The sequence below is a fragment of the Buteo buteo genome, chromosome 25, assembly GCF_964188355.1.
Source record: "Buteo buteo chromosome 25, bButBut1.hap1.1, whole genome shotgun sequence".
In the NCBI taxonomy this organism is placed as follows: domain Eukaryota; kingdom Metazoa; phylum Chordata; class Aves; order Accipitriformes; family Accipitridae; genus Buteo; species Buteo buteo.
In genome coordinates, this window is record NC_134195.1 from 13,676,461 (window position 1) to 13,694,432 (window position 17,972).

The 17,972-nt window shown below is 45.2% G+C and overlaps 1 protein-coding gene across 3 annotated transcripts in view; it reads left to right on the top strand.

The window, feature by feature from the left end:
* Positions 1 to 3,708: 3,708 nt before the first annotated feature.
* CD99 (CD99 molecule (Xg blood group)) overlaps positions 3,709 to 17,972 on the top strand; it is a 33,927-nt gene continuing 19,663 nt past the window's right edge. The window contains exons 1-2 of one of the 3 annotated variants that reach the window (XM_075057562.1): positions 3,709 to 3,924; positions 3,961 to 4,088. In XM_075057562.1, coding sequence (XP_074913663.1) covers positions 4,028 to 4,088 — 61 coding nt within the window. In that variant the 5' untranslated portion in view covers positions 3,709 to 3,924; positions 3,961 to 4,027. Of the gene's footprint in view, positions 3,925 to 3,960; positions 4,089 to 17,972 lie in introns of those variants that run through there. The other 2 variants (XM_075057561.1, XM_075057563.1) reach the window with 2 other exon arrangements.

The window sequence follows — 17,972 nt, forward strand, 5'->3', positions numbered from 1 at the left end:
AATTTGTTTCCTTAGGAAGAAACCCTTAGGCTGTGGTGTCTTAATGTCTCTTCTGTCCTGCAAAGCAGAGGGCATCAGAAAATAGCACACAGCAAGGGAGCCAGCAGAGGTTAGATGGCAGATTCTGGAGCCTCTTTGGACTCTGGCTTATTCTGAATATACCGTTAGAACTAGAAATAATACCGCTGCTTCTTTAAAAAAAAAACCACACCAAAACCCAAACAAACCTGATGCTGTTTTTATAATCTTTAACCAAAGATCAAATGGGGCTTATGTTTGTAATACATGCTTTATATTTCATCCTTTTAAAAAAATTTCACAATTGTATTGACTGACTATACCATATCAGTTTGTGGTCCTAAAACTTCAACTTGCTGCTAAAACATTATTTACAGGAAACTTTGCTGGTGGAACTAACCTCTTCTCCTTCTCACAGCTCAAGTATGAAAACACTGGGAGAAAATAAGGTTTCACATGTTTGACTTTTATTTAAAAATAAAGACAAATCCAAAGAATGCTGCTAGATGAGGCCACAACCACAACATCAACACACCCAAATATACTCCTTACATATGAATGTTCTTGGTGTCAGAAACATTGTACCTGAAATAAAGAGTCATCGCAGACTATTGCCAAATTCTGGTGAATAGTAAAAGCAAAAAAGGCAATGTCATTTCCAGAGTTGTTTTCGGACTCATACCAACTTTGTAACAGTAACCCGACGCTTGTGTGCATCAAAGAATAGCTTTTTACCTTTTTCAATACTGCCCACCTCCTTTCTGTTTTTCCCTAGAGCTGTCTTTGCCCATCTGCTTCACCATCCCTTGGCAGTGGCTGTGGCCCTCTTCTTCCAAAAGGTGTCCTTGGGGGACAGAGCAGTAAGGTTTTAACTGCTCCATGAAGACTTTGCTTTTAGCAAATAAAAATCAATTTGTCTTTCCTTTGCTTCTTTGAACATCTGGAGAGCCATGCTGTTTCTGGCAAGGTTGAGAGCTCATAGGTAAAAGGGGCAAAAAGTTACGCTGAGGCAGGAAAAGAGCTACAAGGATCTTACTTCAGAAGAGGAATTGGAGGAAACTGGGAAGGAGCATTTATCTTCATAGCTCACAGAAAGCTACAAAGACAGGTCTTTAGCTGCTGATATCACTGAGTTTGTTCAAGTTTGAGCAGTTTCATCTGGGTTTACGAGTTCCAGCTTTCACTGTGATGCTGCATAAGTTGTATTTTTCTTTGGGCCAAACCAAAGACTGTGCATGTCTTTTAAAGATCCTGTTCTTTAGAAATAAGTCTTAAGGTAACCTTCTCTCCTTTCAAGGCATCTTCAGATCAGGCAGATGTCCAAGCTGTTTGCAAAGGCTTCCTGGTAGAGGCTATGAGCAGGACACAGACAGAGTAAAAGACCTGTGAGGGCAACCATTGCAGGTTGAGCGAGCCAAAGATAGGTGCTATCGGAAGAAGTGGGTCTCAGATTATGCATATTACTCACACAATCAGATAACCAGCCCTAGTACTAAATTACTTTTATTTTTACAGATGAGTTGGCTTTACATGTGAAATGACAAAGCCGTTTCTTTTCTAATCAAAGTCCAATACACAGAAGAGCTTGTAACCACAAACAATGAAACTCATTTTCACAAGATGTCAGTGAAATCTCCAGATCAAAAGATCAGTAAGATTAAAAAAAAACACCCCGATATTCATCAACCTGGAAAATCTAGTAGCCATAAAGTCGCTAGTGCCAGCAAACATTACCCCTGCCTCAGGATTGAACCAAGTGGAAACCACTAGCTCTAGTGCAAAGTCCAGTTATCTCACATCTGTTCTAACAGGAGGCTGCTTTTACCTCATCTGAAGACGGTAACTTTGACAAAGACTAATTTTGGAAACAGGAAGCTACAGGGACTTGATCTGACGTGGTACTTCCAGTGAGATACCTAGGCTTTCTCTGTTAGTTCTGCAATCCTGAAAAAAAAAAGTGGTTTGTTGTGATGTGATTAAATAGAGAAGTGCACAGTACTGATTCTTGTTCTTTTTGTCAAGACAGCAACTTCTTAGGTGATGCTTAACAACAGCTATAAACAAACACTCTGTTAAAGGACATCCTTTGAGCAACATTAATAATTTCCTGTGTATGTGCACATAGCATTAATGACTAGATCCGTACTGCTGGATTACACAATGCATGTGCATATATCCAATCTTACCATGTAGGCTTGGAGTCCAGAAAAAAGGAAGCTGCTGACAACAATGTAATGTTGACTCCAGTACTACTCCTGTGACGCTCAGGTACTTCAATGGGAAATCTTATCCTTAATTTAAAACACAGCATAATTTTAAGATTAAGTGTGTTTTAAATTTATTACTACAGTTAAACTCTTTATTGCCTCAGGTTAAATCTAAAAGTTACTTGACTAGGTGTAGGGGTTGGCGTTCGGAAGATCTCGCGTTGTCACGGAAAGTTAGAGGGTTAGTCGCAGCCTTGTGATGTACCTGTAACCCCACCTCCCCTTGTTAGTATAAAAGGAATTAACTGCGCAATAAAAGCGGGAAGTTGGCGCTCACACTGTGTGTGTTATCTGTCTCTTTCCCTGGTCCGGGCCGACCAGTGATCTAAGCGTGGCACCTTGATATGTAGCGAATGCTACAACTAGGCACCGTCAAAGAGGAAAAAATATTGCCATCAGTTTATGAATTGGTGACAGTGATTCACTCACTCTGTGACTTTCCACTTTTCCAGCTGGCAAGGTCCTACAAATGCTAGAGAAGAGGCATAGACCTCTTGGAGGAAGGAATAGGCCTGTGACCAGTGAATTCAAGTCAGCTCCACACCACCAGTTATCTTCTGAGTTGCATACTGTGCGTCACTGAACTACTTATTATCCTGTCAATAACCAGCGCATACTTGGCAAGCGGAAAACCAGGATTTGGGAGAGGCGTTTTTGTCATACGTGCCCCCGAGCAGAGCCGAGCACAACTGCATCGACGCGGTTCCCACCCCGACCCGCTTCAGGCTGCTACAACAGCACCCGGGGGACCGGCTGGCCCTCAACCGAACGCGTCCAATACGGGACATGAAACGGCCGTTACAGAAGGACTTACACAAAACCAGGAGCTTTGACGTTCATCTTCCCACACCAGCAAAATTGGTTTGGAAAACTCAGTGCTGTACCGCACACGGGTTTGCGTTTGCACCGTCAGCTGCAGGGCCAGGGTGGCATCGCTTGCCAATACCAAACTCAAAGCTACTTCACTGATTTTCTGTCCAACCAGTGGAAAAGCAAACTCGTTAGGGGCCAAGATTATTAGGTGTCCTGGCGCGTTTAGCGTCGGGTAACTTTTCCTGAGGAAAAGCGGGAAAAGCGAGTGCCTGGGCGAAGCGACGGCAGCGGTGCAAGAGCACGCACCTCTGCCGTGAGAACCTGCGGCCAGTGTTTAAGCCCTGGAGCAAATTCCGTCCGGAAAACGGGGCCTCCTTTCGGGGCTCCTCGGGCCGGTGCCTCCCTCAGTCCGCAGGCAGGCTGCACGGCAGCGGCCAGGGCTGGAGCCGCTCCAACCCGCACGCCCCGAAGCCCTGCTCTTTCTCCACACGGAAAACCCGGCGGCCGGCCTCAGCCCGCCGGAGAACGGGGCTCGGCCCTGCCCGGGGACGCGGCAATGGCAGACAACGCCCGCCACCCCCGGGGCAGCGCCCGCCCAACCGCCGCCGCCCTGAGGAGAGCCGCGCCGCCGCCGCCGCCCGCCCGTGGAAGAGCCCGCTCCTCTCCCCGTTGCCAGGCCGGCCGCTGGCCCTTCGGCGGCTCCGCCCCGGCGGGCCGGGACCGGGGCCGGGGCCGGGCCGCCCTCGCCCTCCTTCTCCCCCCGCGGCGGAGGGACAGCGCCCGGCCGGGGCGTGTTCGGCTTCGGCGCACCCAGCCGCGGGGGGGGGCGGCGCGGCGCTGCCCTGCGGGCGGGCGGGAGGGAGCGGCCGCGGCGGGTGGCGGGAGCGGCTGTCAGGGAGCGGGCGGCGCGTTGTGTGGGGCCAGCAGCCATGAGGCGGTGGAGGCTCCTTCTCGCGGCGGTGCTCTTCGCCGTCCTGGTCCCCGCCAGAGGTGAGGAGAGGCGGGGGAGCGGTCTCTGCCCGCGGACGCCCCGCTGCCCCCGCCGGGCTTGGTGAAGGGACGGCTCCCCTGCCCGCCGTCCCCGCGGCGGGGCGGTGAGGGGGGGGGACGACCGAGCGCTGGCGTTGGGGCGGGGGGGTCGGCGGAGCGGCCCCGGGGACGAGCGGGGGCCGTGAGGGAGACGGGCGGGTCCCCGGGCGCCGGCTGCCTCCCGCCCTGGAAAACCTGTGTTGTTTTCAGTCTTTTCGGTGAATTCGTGGTACCCGTCCCGGTGGGGCCCTTGGGTGCAGGGGGGTCCTTGAAGGAGGCTCGGACGGGCGTTTCGGGGCGGCGGGGAGCTCTGCTGGAGCTCGGCTTCCATTTTAGGAAAGAAAGCGGAGTTACGGCGATTCCAGGGCATCCGATAGTTACTCACGAGAAAGTCTGCCGTCACACAGCAGCCTTTATAAAAAAAAAAAATAAATCATTTTGGCAAAACTGCAGGGTAGAACACACCAGTGTATTTTCTGAGAAGCTTCTCACGGCTTCAGTGTGTGTCGGGGAAGATTTTCTTGAACCCTGATCGAAACGGTGTGTACCTAATAGCACGTTGGTATTTGGTATAAGGAAACAGTTTGAGCGGGGGAGAAAAGTAGCAAAGTTCCCAGTACCAAGGGTTTTGGGGGGGAGGAAGACTCCTAAACTGGAATATGCAGTGCAAACTGTCATTTCCCGTTTATACGACTTATTTCTAAGAAACTTTTTTTGTTTTTTACTGTTTTGATAAACCTACTTGTTGCTATGCTTAGGTATTTTCTTTCAGGTGCTTTGTAAAAGGAACTCTTCAAAACTTACATATCTATTCACTGAAGAGAAAAGGAAAAATACCTGTTCCTAGCTTTGACTGGAAGCTGTAGGTAGATACTGCGTGCAGGATGCCAGATAAGCAGTTTGGCATCAAGCCTGTTTGAATTCAGTTCTTCTGCTGTGGCCTTATTGTGATCTTAACTGCTAGGTTAGCAAAGCTGAACTCTTGGAAAAATAGTACAATTTTACAGTAGCCACCTTTAAAATTGACAGATGATTCAGGCTGCTATCATTTAGGTATCATCTTCATACTTATGTGGAAAACTTACTCCTCTACCTCTGCAAGCAGTCCTCATGGTCGTGGACAGCAGGATCTTTGGTGTGATGCTTTTAAGATGTGGAGATATTTGGAGTCACTCAAAAATAGTCTTTCTAAACTTTCTGCCAAGAAGTTTGGAGGTGAAGAGAGTCTGTCTGGTTTCTGCTCCACCAGAGAGAAGGTGCACAAAAACTGCCTTCCGGGGTTTTGTTTTGAATTCTGAGGAAAATTATGCTACGTTTTTGACAGATTGCTTTTAAAAAGCTGGTTCATTTATCTGGGTACTGGTTAATGCTAATAATATGAGCCAAGTAAATAGGTTATAATTAGTTTGGACACTTTTTGCTTAAACAAAATGCGTAAGAATTCAAGAGCTGTTGAGAATGTCAGCCTGGGGAGGGTGGGGCCCTTCAGGGGAATTTCAGATTTGTGGTGATGCAATCTTAAATTAAAATAAAGGCAAAACCTGAATTACATACTTCTGAAAATCTTAATTTCACTGTTGGTAGGCTGTCTGTAGTCTGAATTTGTAGAACTGCTATAGAAAGTTAAGGATCTTGCCTTATAAGCAGTTCAGCTGTTGTGTGACGGTTTGGAGGTGACTGGTTTCACTGGCACTGCTTGCTTTCATGATTCAAGCAGACAAGTCTGTGCCTCAGGACGGAGAACTTCTTACGGGATCATCCATTTTAGGCACGTGAAAGCTGTTAGTGTTAAAACAACATTCAGCATACCGTGAGGATTTGAATGTCTTATTAAGCAAGGGTGAACTTTATTACTTGAGTTTGCTTAGGAAAAGAGCTTGCAGTTTTAACCTCACAACTGGTATTCAGGTGTCTCATTTGCCAGGTATGAGCTCTGCAAGTCAGGCACAGCTGGAGTTTAGATATCATTGGGGCTGGATCCAGAGGAAGGTCAAATGTGAGTTTTTATATCACCAGTTTCTATAGGCAGTCTGACAGCTTGTGCCTGCTGAGGAGCAGGATCTCTCCATTTCTCTCCGCCTGTGTTTGGTCTGGTGCCCATCGGGGCCTGTATGAGATGATTCAGCTTGATAAATCAGCAAATGACTAATCTGGTGCATTGAGTTTGCTCTGCAGCGTGTTTGATGGGTGTCGGAGCCAGCACAAGGGAGTGGCAGGGCCAAGCATCAGAGAGTGGAAATGAGGTAGGAGCAAGGGAGAAGAGGGCAGGGGGATTCCTGCTCTGGCTGGCTGTGAGGTGCGAGACCGGCTCAGCGATCTTACATCGGCAAAACCACCAGGTTAGCCCAGTGTCTAATTTTAGGCATCTGGTTTTCAAAACACAACAACAAAAAATGTATTAGACAGGAGATCTGTACAATTTATATGAAGAGCACAGCAGAAGGAGGATTAAACAAAAAAACCCATACATGATGAGCGGCAGAAAACTGCTGCATGCAGACACAAGGCTCAAAAGTCTCCCTTATCTACTGTAGAAAGATCATGGCATAAAAAGCTGTCTGCTTACTGAGGATCTCGAGTTTGGGCTCAGGAATATATGCTCTAAGTATCCTTGCAAGAATTGTGTAGAGCTTGTTAATTGAAACGCAGTTGCCACAAGAAACAGTTGTAGTGAACACCGGGAGGTGAGCAAAACACATTGGAAGCTAAGGTATCTATGTTCTAAGATCAGTAGCCTAAGGTGAATTACAGGTGGAGAACCCTTTGTCGTAAGACCGCTGTAATTACAGGGCTACGAGCAAAGGGAAGGAAACACTTGTGCCCCTGGCTTCCTGTTGAGGCAAGTCAGTGTTGAGAAAAATGACTAGCTGGATGAAAGATGGTGAAATGAGCCTGTCTGTAGTCTAGTAGGTGGCACTTTCAGCTGGGGCAGGGATGTAGCACAGGGACTCCTGGAGACTGATCTCTGCTTTGTGGGCTCTGGAGTTGTTTGCCTTTTAAATCTGATTAAAAAAAAAAAACAAAACAACAAAAAAACCCCAACAAAACCGAAAAAAACCCAACCACACAACTTTCTTTTCAGTCGAACAATATTAGTAGCAGTGCTAGTGTTCATACATGGCAGCATGAATGTGAAAAGGGCAGCACGTGTTTCTCCATCTTTCTATTTCCTCTAATTTGAAATTGCGGAGAGGGGTTTTTAATATGTTGTTATTTATATAAAATGGCCACTGCGCTGCTACATCAAAATGACATCACTGCAACAGTCCTTAAGCTTTCCATAGTTACAGTGATTTAACTTGGCAAGAGTTAAGCGTGACTAAGCCTACTGTTGTCCAGCCAAGACCAATTTCAATATTTTCCTGATGTTGCTCTGGTTCATGTGATGGGGTTGCCTGCGCTTAAGAAGGAACTCTGCTTTAACTCTTGCTGTCTTGAACCTGTCACTGCAATCAACTTGTATTTCATCAGGTGACAGCTGTGTTAGTGAAATGCAGTAATAATAGTAATCTTCATCAGTTAAGATCATCTGCCAGGGGCAAGCCTCTTTCTTTTAGCCAAACTGCTTTTCCATGCTCTGGCAGGGGAATATAATCTTTTGAGTCTAGCAGAAGTGTTTTGAGAGAACGTTAGGAGCAAAACAGTCTCAACTTGGGGAACTTGTACTTACTGTCAGTTAACACAAACTTCTAATCATGGATTTGGGAACTGGGAGAAAGAAAACGATCAGTCAAACCCCTAAGGTCCTCCCCCTTCCCTACTTTCAGCTTAAGCAAAACACCCCTACCTGCCCCATCTCAGCTTCCTTGGTTTTTGCTGCACATTATGCTCAGCCCGTGCCCTGCCCCTTCAGTGGGGTGACAGGCAGAGCAGGAACGTTGTCGTTCTCCTCATGGTTCCTTTCTGCTGCTCTGACTTGATTCCTGCTGACTTCCCTCTGCTCCTCTTTGCGTCTCGGTGTCTCTACCCCAACGAGGGTCGCTTACGGTCCCTCAGGGCTGTTGGTGCTCTGGTGTGGGTGATGTTGATGTGAGTGGCCCACAGCCGCAGTCTCTCAGGGGTCCTTGCCCTGACATGGATAGCTGCAGTCCCTCAGGGACATACCCCGTTGGCATGGAACCTCTCCTGCCTGGAGCACATCTCCAGCCACATGTCACTTCTGCAAGCCTCTCAGACCATCTCCTCATGTCTCCTGTCCCTTCTGGGTGATGCTCTTTCTTATGTGTGTTCAAGCAGGAGTGCTCTGTGCTCCTCTGGCCAGTTGAAGGTTTAGTGCACACCATTGGTGTCAATGCCAATGTGACATGACTGTAAGTGGCACAGAACGGTTTATGGCCTCTTCACAGACAGGGCACCTTGCAGCCCTCTACTGCTGAAACCCTGCCCAGTTCATGCTCCCATACATTCTTGAGCAATATGTACCTAGGAAGTGTTTGGACATGCATCTAGTCTGCAAAGACATATGTCTTGTGTCTCCAAAACACAGAGCATAGTTTATGAAGTAAAATAAGATTATTTATCATACGTAACAGCACATATTTAATTTCTTTATCACTTTTCCAAAGGCCACCTTGTAGGTAATTCCTGGTCCTTAAGTGATAAGGACTGCTTCCTTAGGGATTTCAGTTGCTGCAGGAGGATAAACACTAACTCGTATCTCAATTCTGGTGTCCCCAGGGCTGGCTGGTACTTTGTCACCAGCCAAACATGGGGTAAATGGTTTTCTGCAGGGCTGTTATGATGGGTTCCTACTTTTATGTTAACTAGCCCCCCCCAGCTTCATAGAGGTCAGATTCCCTTTTCCTGGAGTGCTGTTTCAAGTAAGCCGTTGTACCATTCTACCTTTCCAGATGCTTGGGGATTAGAGGGAATATGATACACCCGCTCTGCTCCACAATCTTGCCCTCATTCTTGGACAGCTGTGGTTTTGAAATGACTACTGCTATCTGAGTCTAGACAAGGCTGCATTCCATCATGCCAACAAATATGTTTGTTTGTTCCATCTAGGGTGCTGCCTACATTTTCTTTCCAAGTAGAAAAGCTTCTAGCAACCCATTTCTAGCTTTGCCACTGTGAGGACACGACACCTGCTGGTGTTGCTGAAGAGAAGGGGGTGATCTAGTTGCCAGGCTTCTTCAAACTTCCCTTTCTCCCATCGCATGTGCTGGTTCATCGTTCATACTTCCCAAGTGTGTCGTATTACTCCACAGACCTCACACTACCTAGTTGCTTGCGCTACGGCTTCCTGAGGCAGATCTAAGCAGTGTTCTCTGCCCCAGTACCTGAGCAGCAGTTTCGTGTACCTACCTGGCTAAAAGTAGCCTTCCTTTGTGCTCACACTGTAAATCTAAGCTGGCAAGTTGAGCTAACTGGTCAGCCTGGTTATTATGTTTCTCGAATTGCCTTTGAATTTCAGATATGTGCATTAACACCGTGTGTTCAAGAAGACATTTGTCCAAGTAGCTGTTGTATTACTTTCCCTTCTGCTGCTGCTGAAAGTGGTTTTCCTCACTGCTGCTGGTTATCGTGATTCTGGTCTTTGAGCCATTTCTGCACCACATTAGTGATCACTCAGGAGTCTGTGTATATGTATACTCAGGGCCACTGATGCTACTGAGCCTGTTGCAAGGCAACTCCGAAGGCCATTACTTCTGCACAGAGATGACAGCCTCTTGTCCCTTTGCACATGGCAGCCTCCCCTGTGGAGGGGCTCCAAGCTGCTTGGAGTCCCTTTTCCTGCTGTGATTTTACAGGATCCGTCAGTAAACAAACCCCACTGGTTATTTTCAGCATATAACTCATCATATGCTGGGGCATTTTATAGCCAGAGGAGTTCAGTCTTCCTCATATTGTTGATTTGCTGGCCACGGACTAAGCAGTTCAAGTTGGGAAAGATAAAGATTACTTGGTTGCCCATTACTTAGTACTGCTTCAAGAGTTTTTCCTCTAATCAATACATCGTCAATGCAGTGGAAAAATTATCTGGGGATATGTTGCTTTAAAGTTTTGTAGATGATGCCATGGCAGATGGTAGGGCTGTGTTTCCACCCCTTGCAACAGCTGGTTCCAGACATATTGCACACTATTCCAGGTGAAAGCAATTGGAGCCTTGCCTCTTCAGCCAGAGGGATTGAAAAGAAAGCGTTTGCAACATCAGTTGTAACATAACCAGGTATATTTTTTGGCTTCTTGCTCATGCAAGAACTACAGCATGCCTGGAGCTACCGCTACTAATGCAGCAGTTAAGTCATTCAAAGCTCTGACGTCTGTTGTTAACTGCCATTCTCCAGTATGCTTCTGGACAGGCTGAACAGGACTGTTGTAAGGTAAATGTGTTTGAGAGCCCCCCTCCCCTTGTTTTTCCAGGGAATGAGTTACTAATTACTTTTTAAAACTCACCAGCAGCCCCTTAATCAGTTCAATATGTCTTTCAGCAAGTTATTTGTGTTGCTAAGGGAAGAACAGCTGAGTCTATCTGAGTGCATGCAACGTTGCTGGGGTCAGTAAGAGTCCTGTAACTGGTTCCCTCCTGTACAAAGCACACTGCCTGTAGCAAAAGCCCAATGCCTTCCTGTCTCATCTGTCCATCTACAGTGGTCAAGAAAGTCGAGCCCAAGGAGGGCAGGGGCCTCTCAGCCCATGAGTTTTACTTTTTTTTTCTGATTCTCTCCCCCATCCCACTGGGTGGGGGGGAGTGAGCAAGCAGCTGCGTGGTTCTTAGTTGCTGCCTGGGGTTAAACCGTGACAGGGTGGAAGCAACAGGTAGGGGCTGCCAATCTTGTCTAATCAAACTGAGGCTCCCTTCCACTAAAGGCAGGCACGTGTCTTCCCCACTGACTCTGTGAATAACTACTCAATCTTCTCTGCTACACCAGGGCAATAAGGTGCATTGAGCACCAGTATCCATTAGAGCATGGTGTAGATGAGACCAGGTGGTGCCTGGCCACCTTACCCAGACAACCCGATAAATTTGGTTATCTGCACCTGCTGCCAGGCCAGCAGCAGGTCTCCCCCCAGTGAAGTGAATTCAGATGGATTGTCAGAACGGTATGTGGTCTGGAGGCTGGGGCAGGAGAAGGCGGTGGTTGAACTGAGCTCTGACTCTGCCCTGTGCTCACAACTCCTCAGCTGGCAATGCTGCATCTCTGGAGGGCCTTCTGTTCGACTTGGGCATACCCTCTCTTTTTGCGTTCAGGAGCAGCATCTATTCCATAAGTCCCAGCATCTGTGACAGGGGCATGCAGAATTCCCATTCTTTCCAGGCATTTTTCCCCAATATTTACCATACCGATGGAATCTTGGTATTTTCCCTGGCCCTGCTGTTAATCCTACAGCATGCTCCCTCCAGCATGGTACATAGTAGGTTATTCCTTGGTCAAGAGGGGTCCCACCATGTTGTCAGCCCCCACTACTCAGATCTTGCAAGTTATTCCTGATACAGAGAAAGAGTGTTCCAGCTTGCGTGTCTTGCCCTTTGCCTGTCTGTCTGTATCTTATCAGCTGCTGCAGGAGGTCTCTGTGCCACCTTGCAAAAGCACATAGTGGCAGCAACAGCGCTGAGTCAGCTTTTCTGCAGACTTGGGACCAATACTGCAAAAGCTAGTGTTTGGAAGGTTGCTTGGTATCATAAAAGCTAGTTTTAGTTTGCTTTTTCATTTAAAAAAAAAAAAAAAAAAGTCTTGCTTTCTCCATATGCTTGCAAATTCTAGTCTGGGAAAGATTTCTCTGCTTGCTGCAGGAAAGCACGTTTTTCACCTCTTGAAAACAAAAATTACTGCAGTGATAGTCATCACAAACTCCTTTTAAACTGGTTTAGTCTCTGCATTTGATGTGACCGGGGAGCCCAGAAGAACAGGATCCAGAAGATTTTCTACAAAGAATTCCAAAAAGTTGTAAGGCAACTTCCTGTGACAGTCCAAGAACTTAGTTCTTTGTGGTATAAGGCCTATTTACAGTAGTTTTTCTAAATATAGAACGGTTCCTTTAAAATGCATAATTAACATGTCAAATGAAGGAATCATTCTAACATGTTTTGGGAAAAAAGATCATTTTGAAAGAAAACATTGACATTTGAAGTCAGGTCTTATCACACAACATCATTGGCTGTATAACAGATGCAGTTGGTTTCCTTTATAGAGATTGCAGTCACCTGTGAAGAGTCCACATACTGTAAACATCTAAGAAATGGCATCTTTAACTGTACTTGTAAAAGCAAAACCTCTTGACTGAGGCAACTGTTAATTAACTGCAGATGTTAATTCTGCTCTACTTTCCTCATAGCTTGAGTCCTATAAAACTCCCGTTGGATCTCTTGTTACTTCAAAATTTTTCACTAGAAATGGTATTAATTTCTTGAAGTGTGTAATATATCCACACAACTCATTTCATTTTAAGCCAAAGAGTTTTAATCTAGGTGAAATCAAACTTTGTTTTTTAGGATAGCAGTTGTTCTTTCATCAGGTAAATGTTATGACTCAGTATACAAGTTAATCTTTCCATGAATTAGAAGTTCTTTTTTATTAAACACCCATCAATTTAATTGGTAAAAATCAGATTTTAATTATAAAACTGTCTTTGTGTGCTTTTTTGCTTAACTACAGAAAACATTGCTTGCATCTTTTCTGTTTGTGAAGAAGTCCAATATTCTGAAGGAAAAATAAAGTGAAAAATATGTTACATTCCGGTATTTCCAGGACAGCCAATTCTGCAAGCCTGGTTATACTTTGCAATATTGGTAGTATTACTGTTTTTATTACTGCCACAAAAATACTACACTCTAAACCTTTTCTATCTGGAAAAAATGGAGTTACAGTGTTTAGACTTATATTTTACCACCACTTGTTTGTTCCCTGTGATTTGGAGGAAAATATTGAACCTATGTGAAGAGGGAAGGGGCTAGTGGTGATAGTAGTAGTAGTGGTGTTATGTGGTGAATTAAAAATAAGTGAGGCAAATATGTTGGGTAGGATACCGTTTTTATTAGAGCTGATGCTATTGTTGGACAAAACAGACAGCTCTGGAGTCACACAGTCCTTAAATTTAGAAACAAGAAGTTTCAGGATAAGGTTTGGGGGAAGGGTTTGAGGAAGCCCCATGTGGAAAGCTTTTGGATAAGGCTATCTTCTTCTATATATCTATCTTTATCTTTCAATCTACTGTTTCTTCCCTTGCCTCCAGCTATCCTTGCCTGTCTGTATTCTCCCTCTTTGATGCCAGAAATCTCTGCCTGCCTCTGTTTCTCAGTACATCCTGGATGTCAGGCATCTTGCGATTGAATCCTAAATTCAGTAGTTACTTCACCAACTATTCCCTGCCCTCTCCCTCCATAAATGTTGCAAGTGGTTATACAGACATAACTTACCTGGATCAGAGCCGTACCTGCTTGTCTTAGCCAGCAAGTTTGCAATCTAATTTACAACATCCCTCCTCCCTCCCCTTCTGGCAAAAACTTCCAGCTTTCCTTTTTGCTATTTTGGCCTTCTGTAAAGGCCAGCTCTTTACTGTGCTAGCTAAGCAGAGAGGTAGACATTTTTTCCCCAAAATTTCAGGCAAGAGCTGTGATTCTGAAGCTTGTGGCTGTAGACAGCTGACAACTTCTCTGCGTTCCAGACCTCTGTGACGCATTCTGCTCCTCCTCCTCCTTCTTCCCTGCCCACTGCTGCTTCTACTCCTTTCCCTTGGGTGTTGCCGTTGCATCATTGTCACTGTCTCCACTCCCAATCCTATACCCAGGCATGGATCCCTTCAGCTTGCAATTCTTACCCGTCCTGAGGACAATTGCCATCCACTCCTATTGCTTTCCTGTGGTTTTCTACAAAATGAGTAAATTTATAGTGCAGACTAAAGTCTGGCATGTGTAATGGCTGCCTGCAAGTGGAATATAAAATCCAATTTGCATTAGAAGGTGATACAGAATCAGAATGGAGATGGTGAAACTATTTCTTAGGGTGGACATGGAGAATTCTTGATAAAAGTTTTTGTCTAACTATAGCAGAATAGAAGTACTTCCACTAGATGCCCTTGAACTAGAAATGCTTATGGTCTCACTGTGAACACCTTCCAGATGTTTTGCTGAGCACATGAACAAGTTGGAACTACTAAGAACATAGCCTTGGTATGAAAGGGAAGATTTATCTTGTTCCTCAAGTAATAATGAAGGATGGGAAGTAAAAAAAATACCTTTTTAAAAATGAGAAACAGAAAGTAAACCCTCATCTGACAAAACCTACACCACATTTCTGGCTTGCCATGTATCTGTGGCTGCCACTTAGTTGGATTCTAACTCATCTATTTCGTTTTTTTATCTGTCTGGTTTGGGCAACTAAAACTAATCACAGTGACCTGGGTGCATGCCGTATCTCTGTGTGCATGGCTGTCCTTCAGAAATATTTTTTTAGGTAGTAATCTTGCATACATGATACAAAGTCGAAGTAGAAAAAATGAACCTTCTCCAGCCATGTTCCCCATTGCCCAGAGAAGCAGGCTGGTGTCACATCACACATCCTGTGGCTGAAGCTAGTCTGCACGTTTCCAACCCAATACTGGTGTGGTGCAGTGGAGCACAGGCTGCAAAATCCTGACTCACTGAATTGTCACTTCATGCAACTGTGTCTCAGTTAGTCCTTTAATAGTAAATACCTGTAGGAAGTGTCACTGGTGCTACTGAAACAGTCAATGTTTGAAGTTTGAGCAGAACAATAGGTTTTGTTATAAAATGGGTTGACCAGTGCCAGAACTGATTCAGTCTCAGAGCAATGGATTAAAATATGAGTTGAATCACTGCAAACCACTGTGCTGGTTTCCTCTACCCCTTTTCTTCTACCCCACAGGAAACCCTCATTGTAAAACCCAAAGTTGTCGTTTTCTACAGTTTTTGCTAAAAGAAAGTACCTATTTTTAAGTATGCAGATTGAAAATACTGAAGAATCTTTTTAGCCGTCACTGAAGAAGCCACGGTGAAAAAGAGTCTAGGAAAGCAAAGTCAATTTTACTGGTCAGTTAATGTTTCTGACTAGATTACGGATTTTGTTTGGATTTTGCTATTAGTATACAAACTGTATTGAATGGTAAGACTTCTGGTGAGGAAGGTAAAAGAAACAGGCTGTGAAATGAATTGTCAGTTTACAAGTATCAGCAGACATAAAACAGTCCTGCTTACTACGAGCCATCATTTTGGTGTACTGCTGTAAGAGTATTCCTGACCTAGTTCTGTGCACACTGCAAGTGTACATTTCAACTAAATTTTGTTTTAAAGAAGGAATTTCTAAATGGAAGGCCAGGTTCCATTTACTTGTTCATCATAAGTTATAATTTAAATTCTTTTTCCTTGATCAGAATGAGGATTATTTCCCACTCTGGTGAATTTTTGGAGCTTTTACTTCACTGGTTGCCAGATGGCAAATCTTGGTTTCTTAATAATTCCTTCTTCCTTGTGCTAAAATTTTACCATCTTTCATCTAGTGCAGATGTCCCTAACCTTTCTGCAGCTGAGCCTCGCTGCTGCACTTTGCTTTTCCTCCGAGCCCCCTCCGGGACTGCTCTTTCTTCCATCCCTCCCTGCCCCAGTCCAAGAGGCTACCAGAGGTGCAAATTCGGAGTGTGAGCTAGTAAGGATGCAGACAAAACAAAATGCTGGTGTTTCCTGACCGCTTGGTGGGTAGGGAAGCCTCCAATCTGTCATCTTACACTCTTCATTGCTGCGTGAAGTGTTTTACTGAATTGGGATGAGCAGAAAAAGCATGCAGCTCTTGAAGTCGTGGCTCAAGAAATCACACAGTTGCCCTGAAAACACTTTGTCCTTTCTCCGCATAAGGCTGGGCAGGGTACTGAGCTGCGCAGGTGCATTTAGAGGCTTTCAGTGCAAAGAGGGGAGAATGTTATTATCTGAATAGAAGTACAGGTAAACTTGGGGTGATAAAATAGCATTAGGTTACACGGTGTCAGCTGTAGTTACTTTCAGAACCAATGATTTTATTAAATTACACAATACTGAAGAGTTTGCAACCTGCTTGGATAAAACAGTTTTCTTAATCAAAAGATAAGGCTCAAATTTAACTACCATTGTAGTCTTTCCAGTGTGTTTAACTGTTAATTTTTGGTGCTGGCTCCTATTTGGGTTGTTATGCCAGGGAGGCTTAATGTTTATGAATCTGTTCATGAAGGTGAGAACACTGAGTGTTCAAAGGGCTTTGAAAGCGTGCCCCTTCCCAGCCCCACCATCGCCTCTGGTGTCCATCTTAGTGCCATCAGTGTGTATGTTGCCGCACTGTTTTCAAAGTATAGTTTTGACTGCTTGTGATACGTGCACTGTTTTGAAGTACGTGCTTCAGAGCAAGAGGTTTCACGGATGTCAGTCAGCTGCAGAAAGGTTCTTGCCAAGAACTGCTGAAACTGTCACTAGGTGTAAGTGCAGAAATCCTCAAGAAGTAACGAGATTCCTTGACTCTGGAAGAGGGAGAGGTGCTGACATACTGACTTTGACCTTTGGTGAGTGTTACGAAAATTTGCAACTGGGCCTTGCCAACTGAGGAGGAAGGCTAGGGTGCAGAATACAGAATTACAAGGGTAAATATTTATTCATGTACATGAGGTGTCCTAGCCAAATTGGGGCACCTCAAATGTGGTTTTACACGGGGTTCTTGTAGCCTTCAAATGTTCAGGTACAACATGATTTGAGTAGTCATTAACACCCACGCTACTGCTGACTAGTCATAGTAAAACTTCGCAAAGCACCTATATTTCTGCAGCGTTCTTGCTGCTTGTCTATTCATCCAGGTGTCCTTGGAGTCAGTCTTGCTGTAGTTACTTATCTGTGATGCCAGCCAATGCTGAGAGGGTTTCAGAGAGGTGTAAGAGGGGCTAGGATGCTGGTATTATCTTGGTTCTCCAGACGTATCTTTTATCCTTCAGGGACAGCCCTAAGTTTCCAAGAAATAAAGTCCTTATTTACAGGGCCTAGCTGTCCTTTGGTTTCTTTTACTTAAGCATGAACAATACCAAAGTCTCCAGTAAAATTCCACTACTTCACTACATTGCAGTGTACAGTATAGTGACAAAGTTAATACAATTTCATACTATAAATACAGATTGATATAATAATTAGGGAAGGGAACTTTCATAACAAGAGGAAACGTGAGCCTTGCAGTAAGAGTGCACCTGGAAATTTAGGCTATGTGAGTAGTAGCTGCAAGGCTTGTCAGCTTTGTGAAAGCTTAAAGTCCTGTCTATCAAGCAGCTTAAACTTTGAAGCTGTAGACTGTGAGCAACATGTACTTAAAGGATTTTGGTTTCTTAGGCTTATAAAAAATTAACTACTGACATTTCTTATGCCAAGACAGAATTTCAAAAGTGGCTGAATGCAAAGTAGGTGCACAGTGCCTGCTTGATCTGGGTGAGATTTGAGAACAGGGTTTCCTAAGACTGCTTCAGAGCTCCTGGTCCCACTCTGGCACAGGTTTCTGAAGAAGCAGCGGTGGAGAGCAGAGGTGTCTCAGCCGGCTGTGCGTGCTCTGTGAGCCTCCCTGGGGGAACAGTGATTTTGGGACAGGGCTGGCTTCTGCAGGTGCTCTGTTGGTGCAAGAGAAGGCAGCAGCAGCACTGGCCCCAGGGCTGTCATTGCTTTGGGCTCAATGCAGTGATGTCTCTGTGTTTTAGGGCTGCTATGAGGAAGAGTACCAAGAACTCAAGACCAGTAACTTAGAAGGCTGAAAATTTCAGTGTGCCTAGCACTCGCAGGTACAAGGACCCACATGCAGGCTTTAAATAATGTAAGGCTAGGCAATATTTAATCAAACACCTGCAGCCTTCGTCAAGGGTGTGCTGCACAGGAATGCAGACAAGACTATG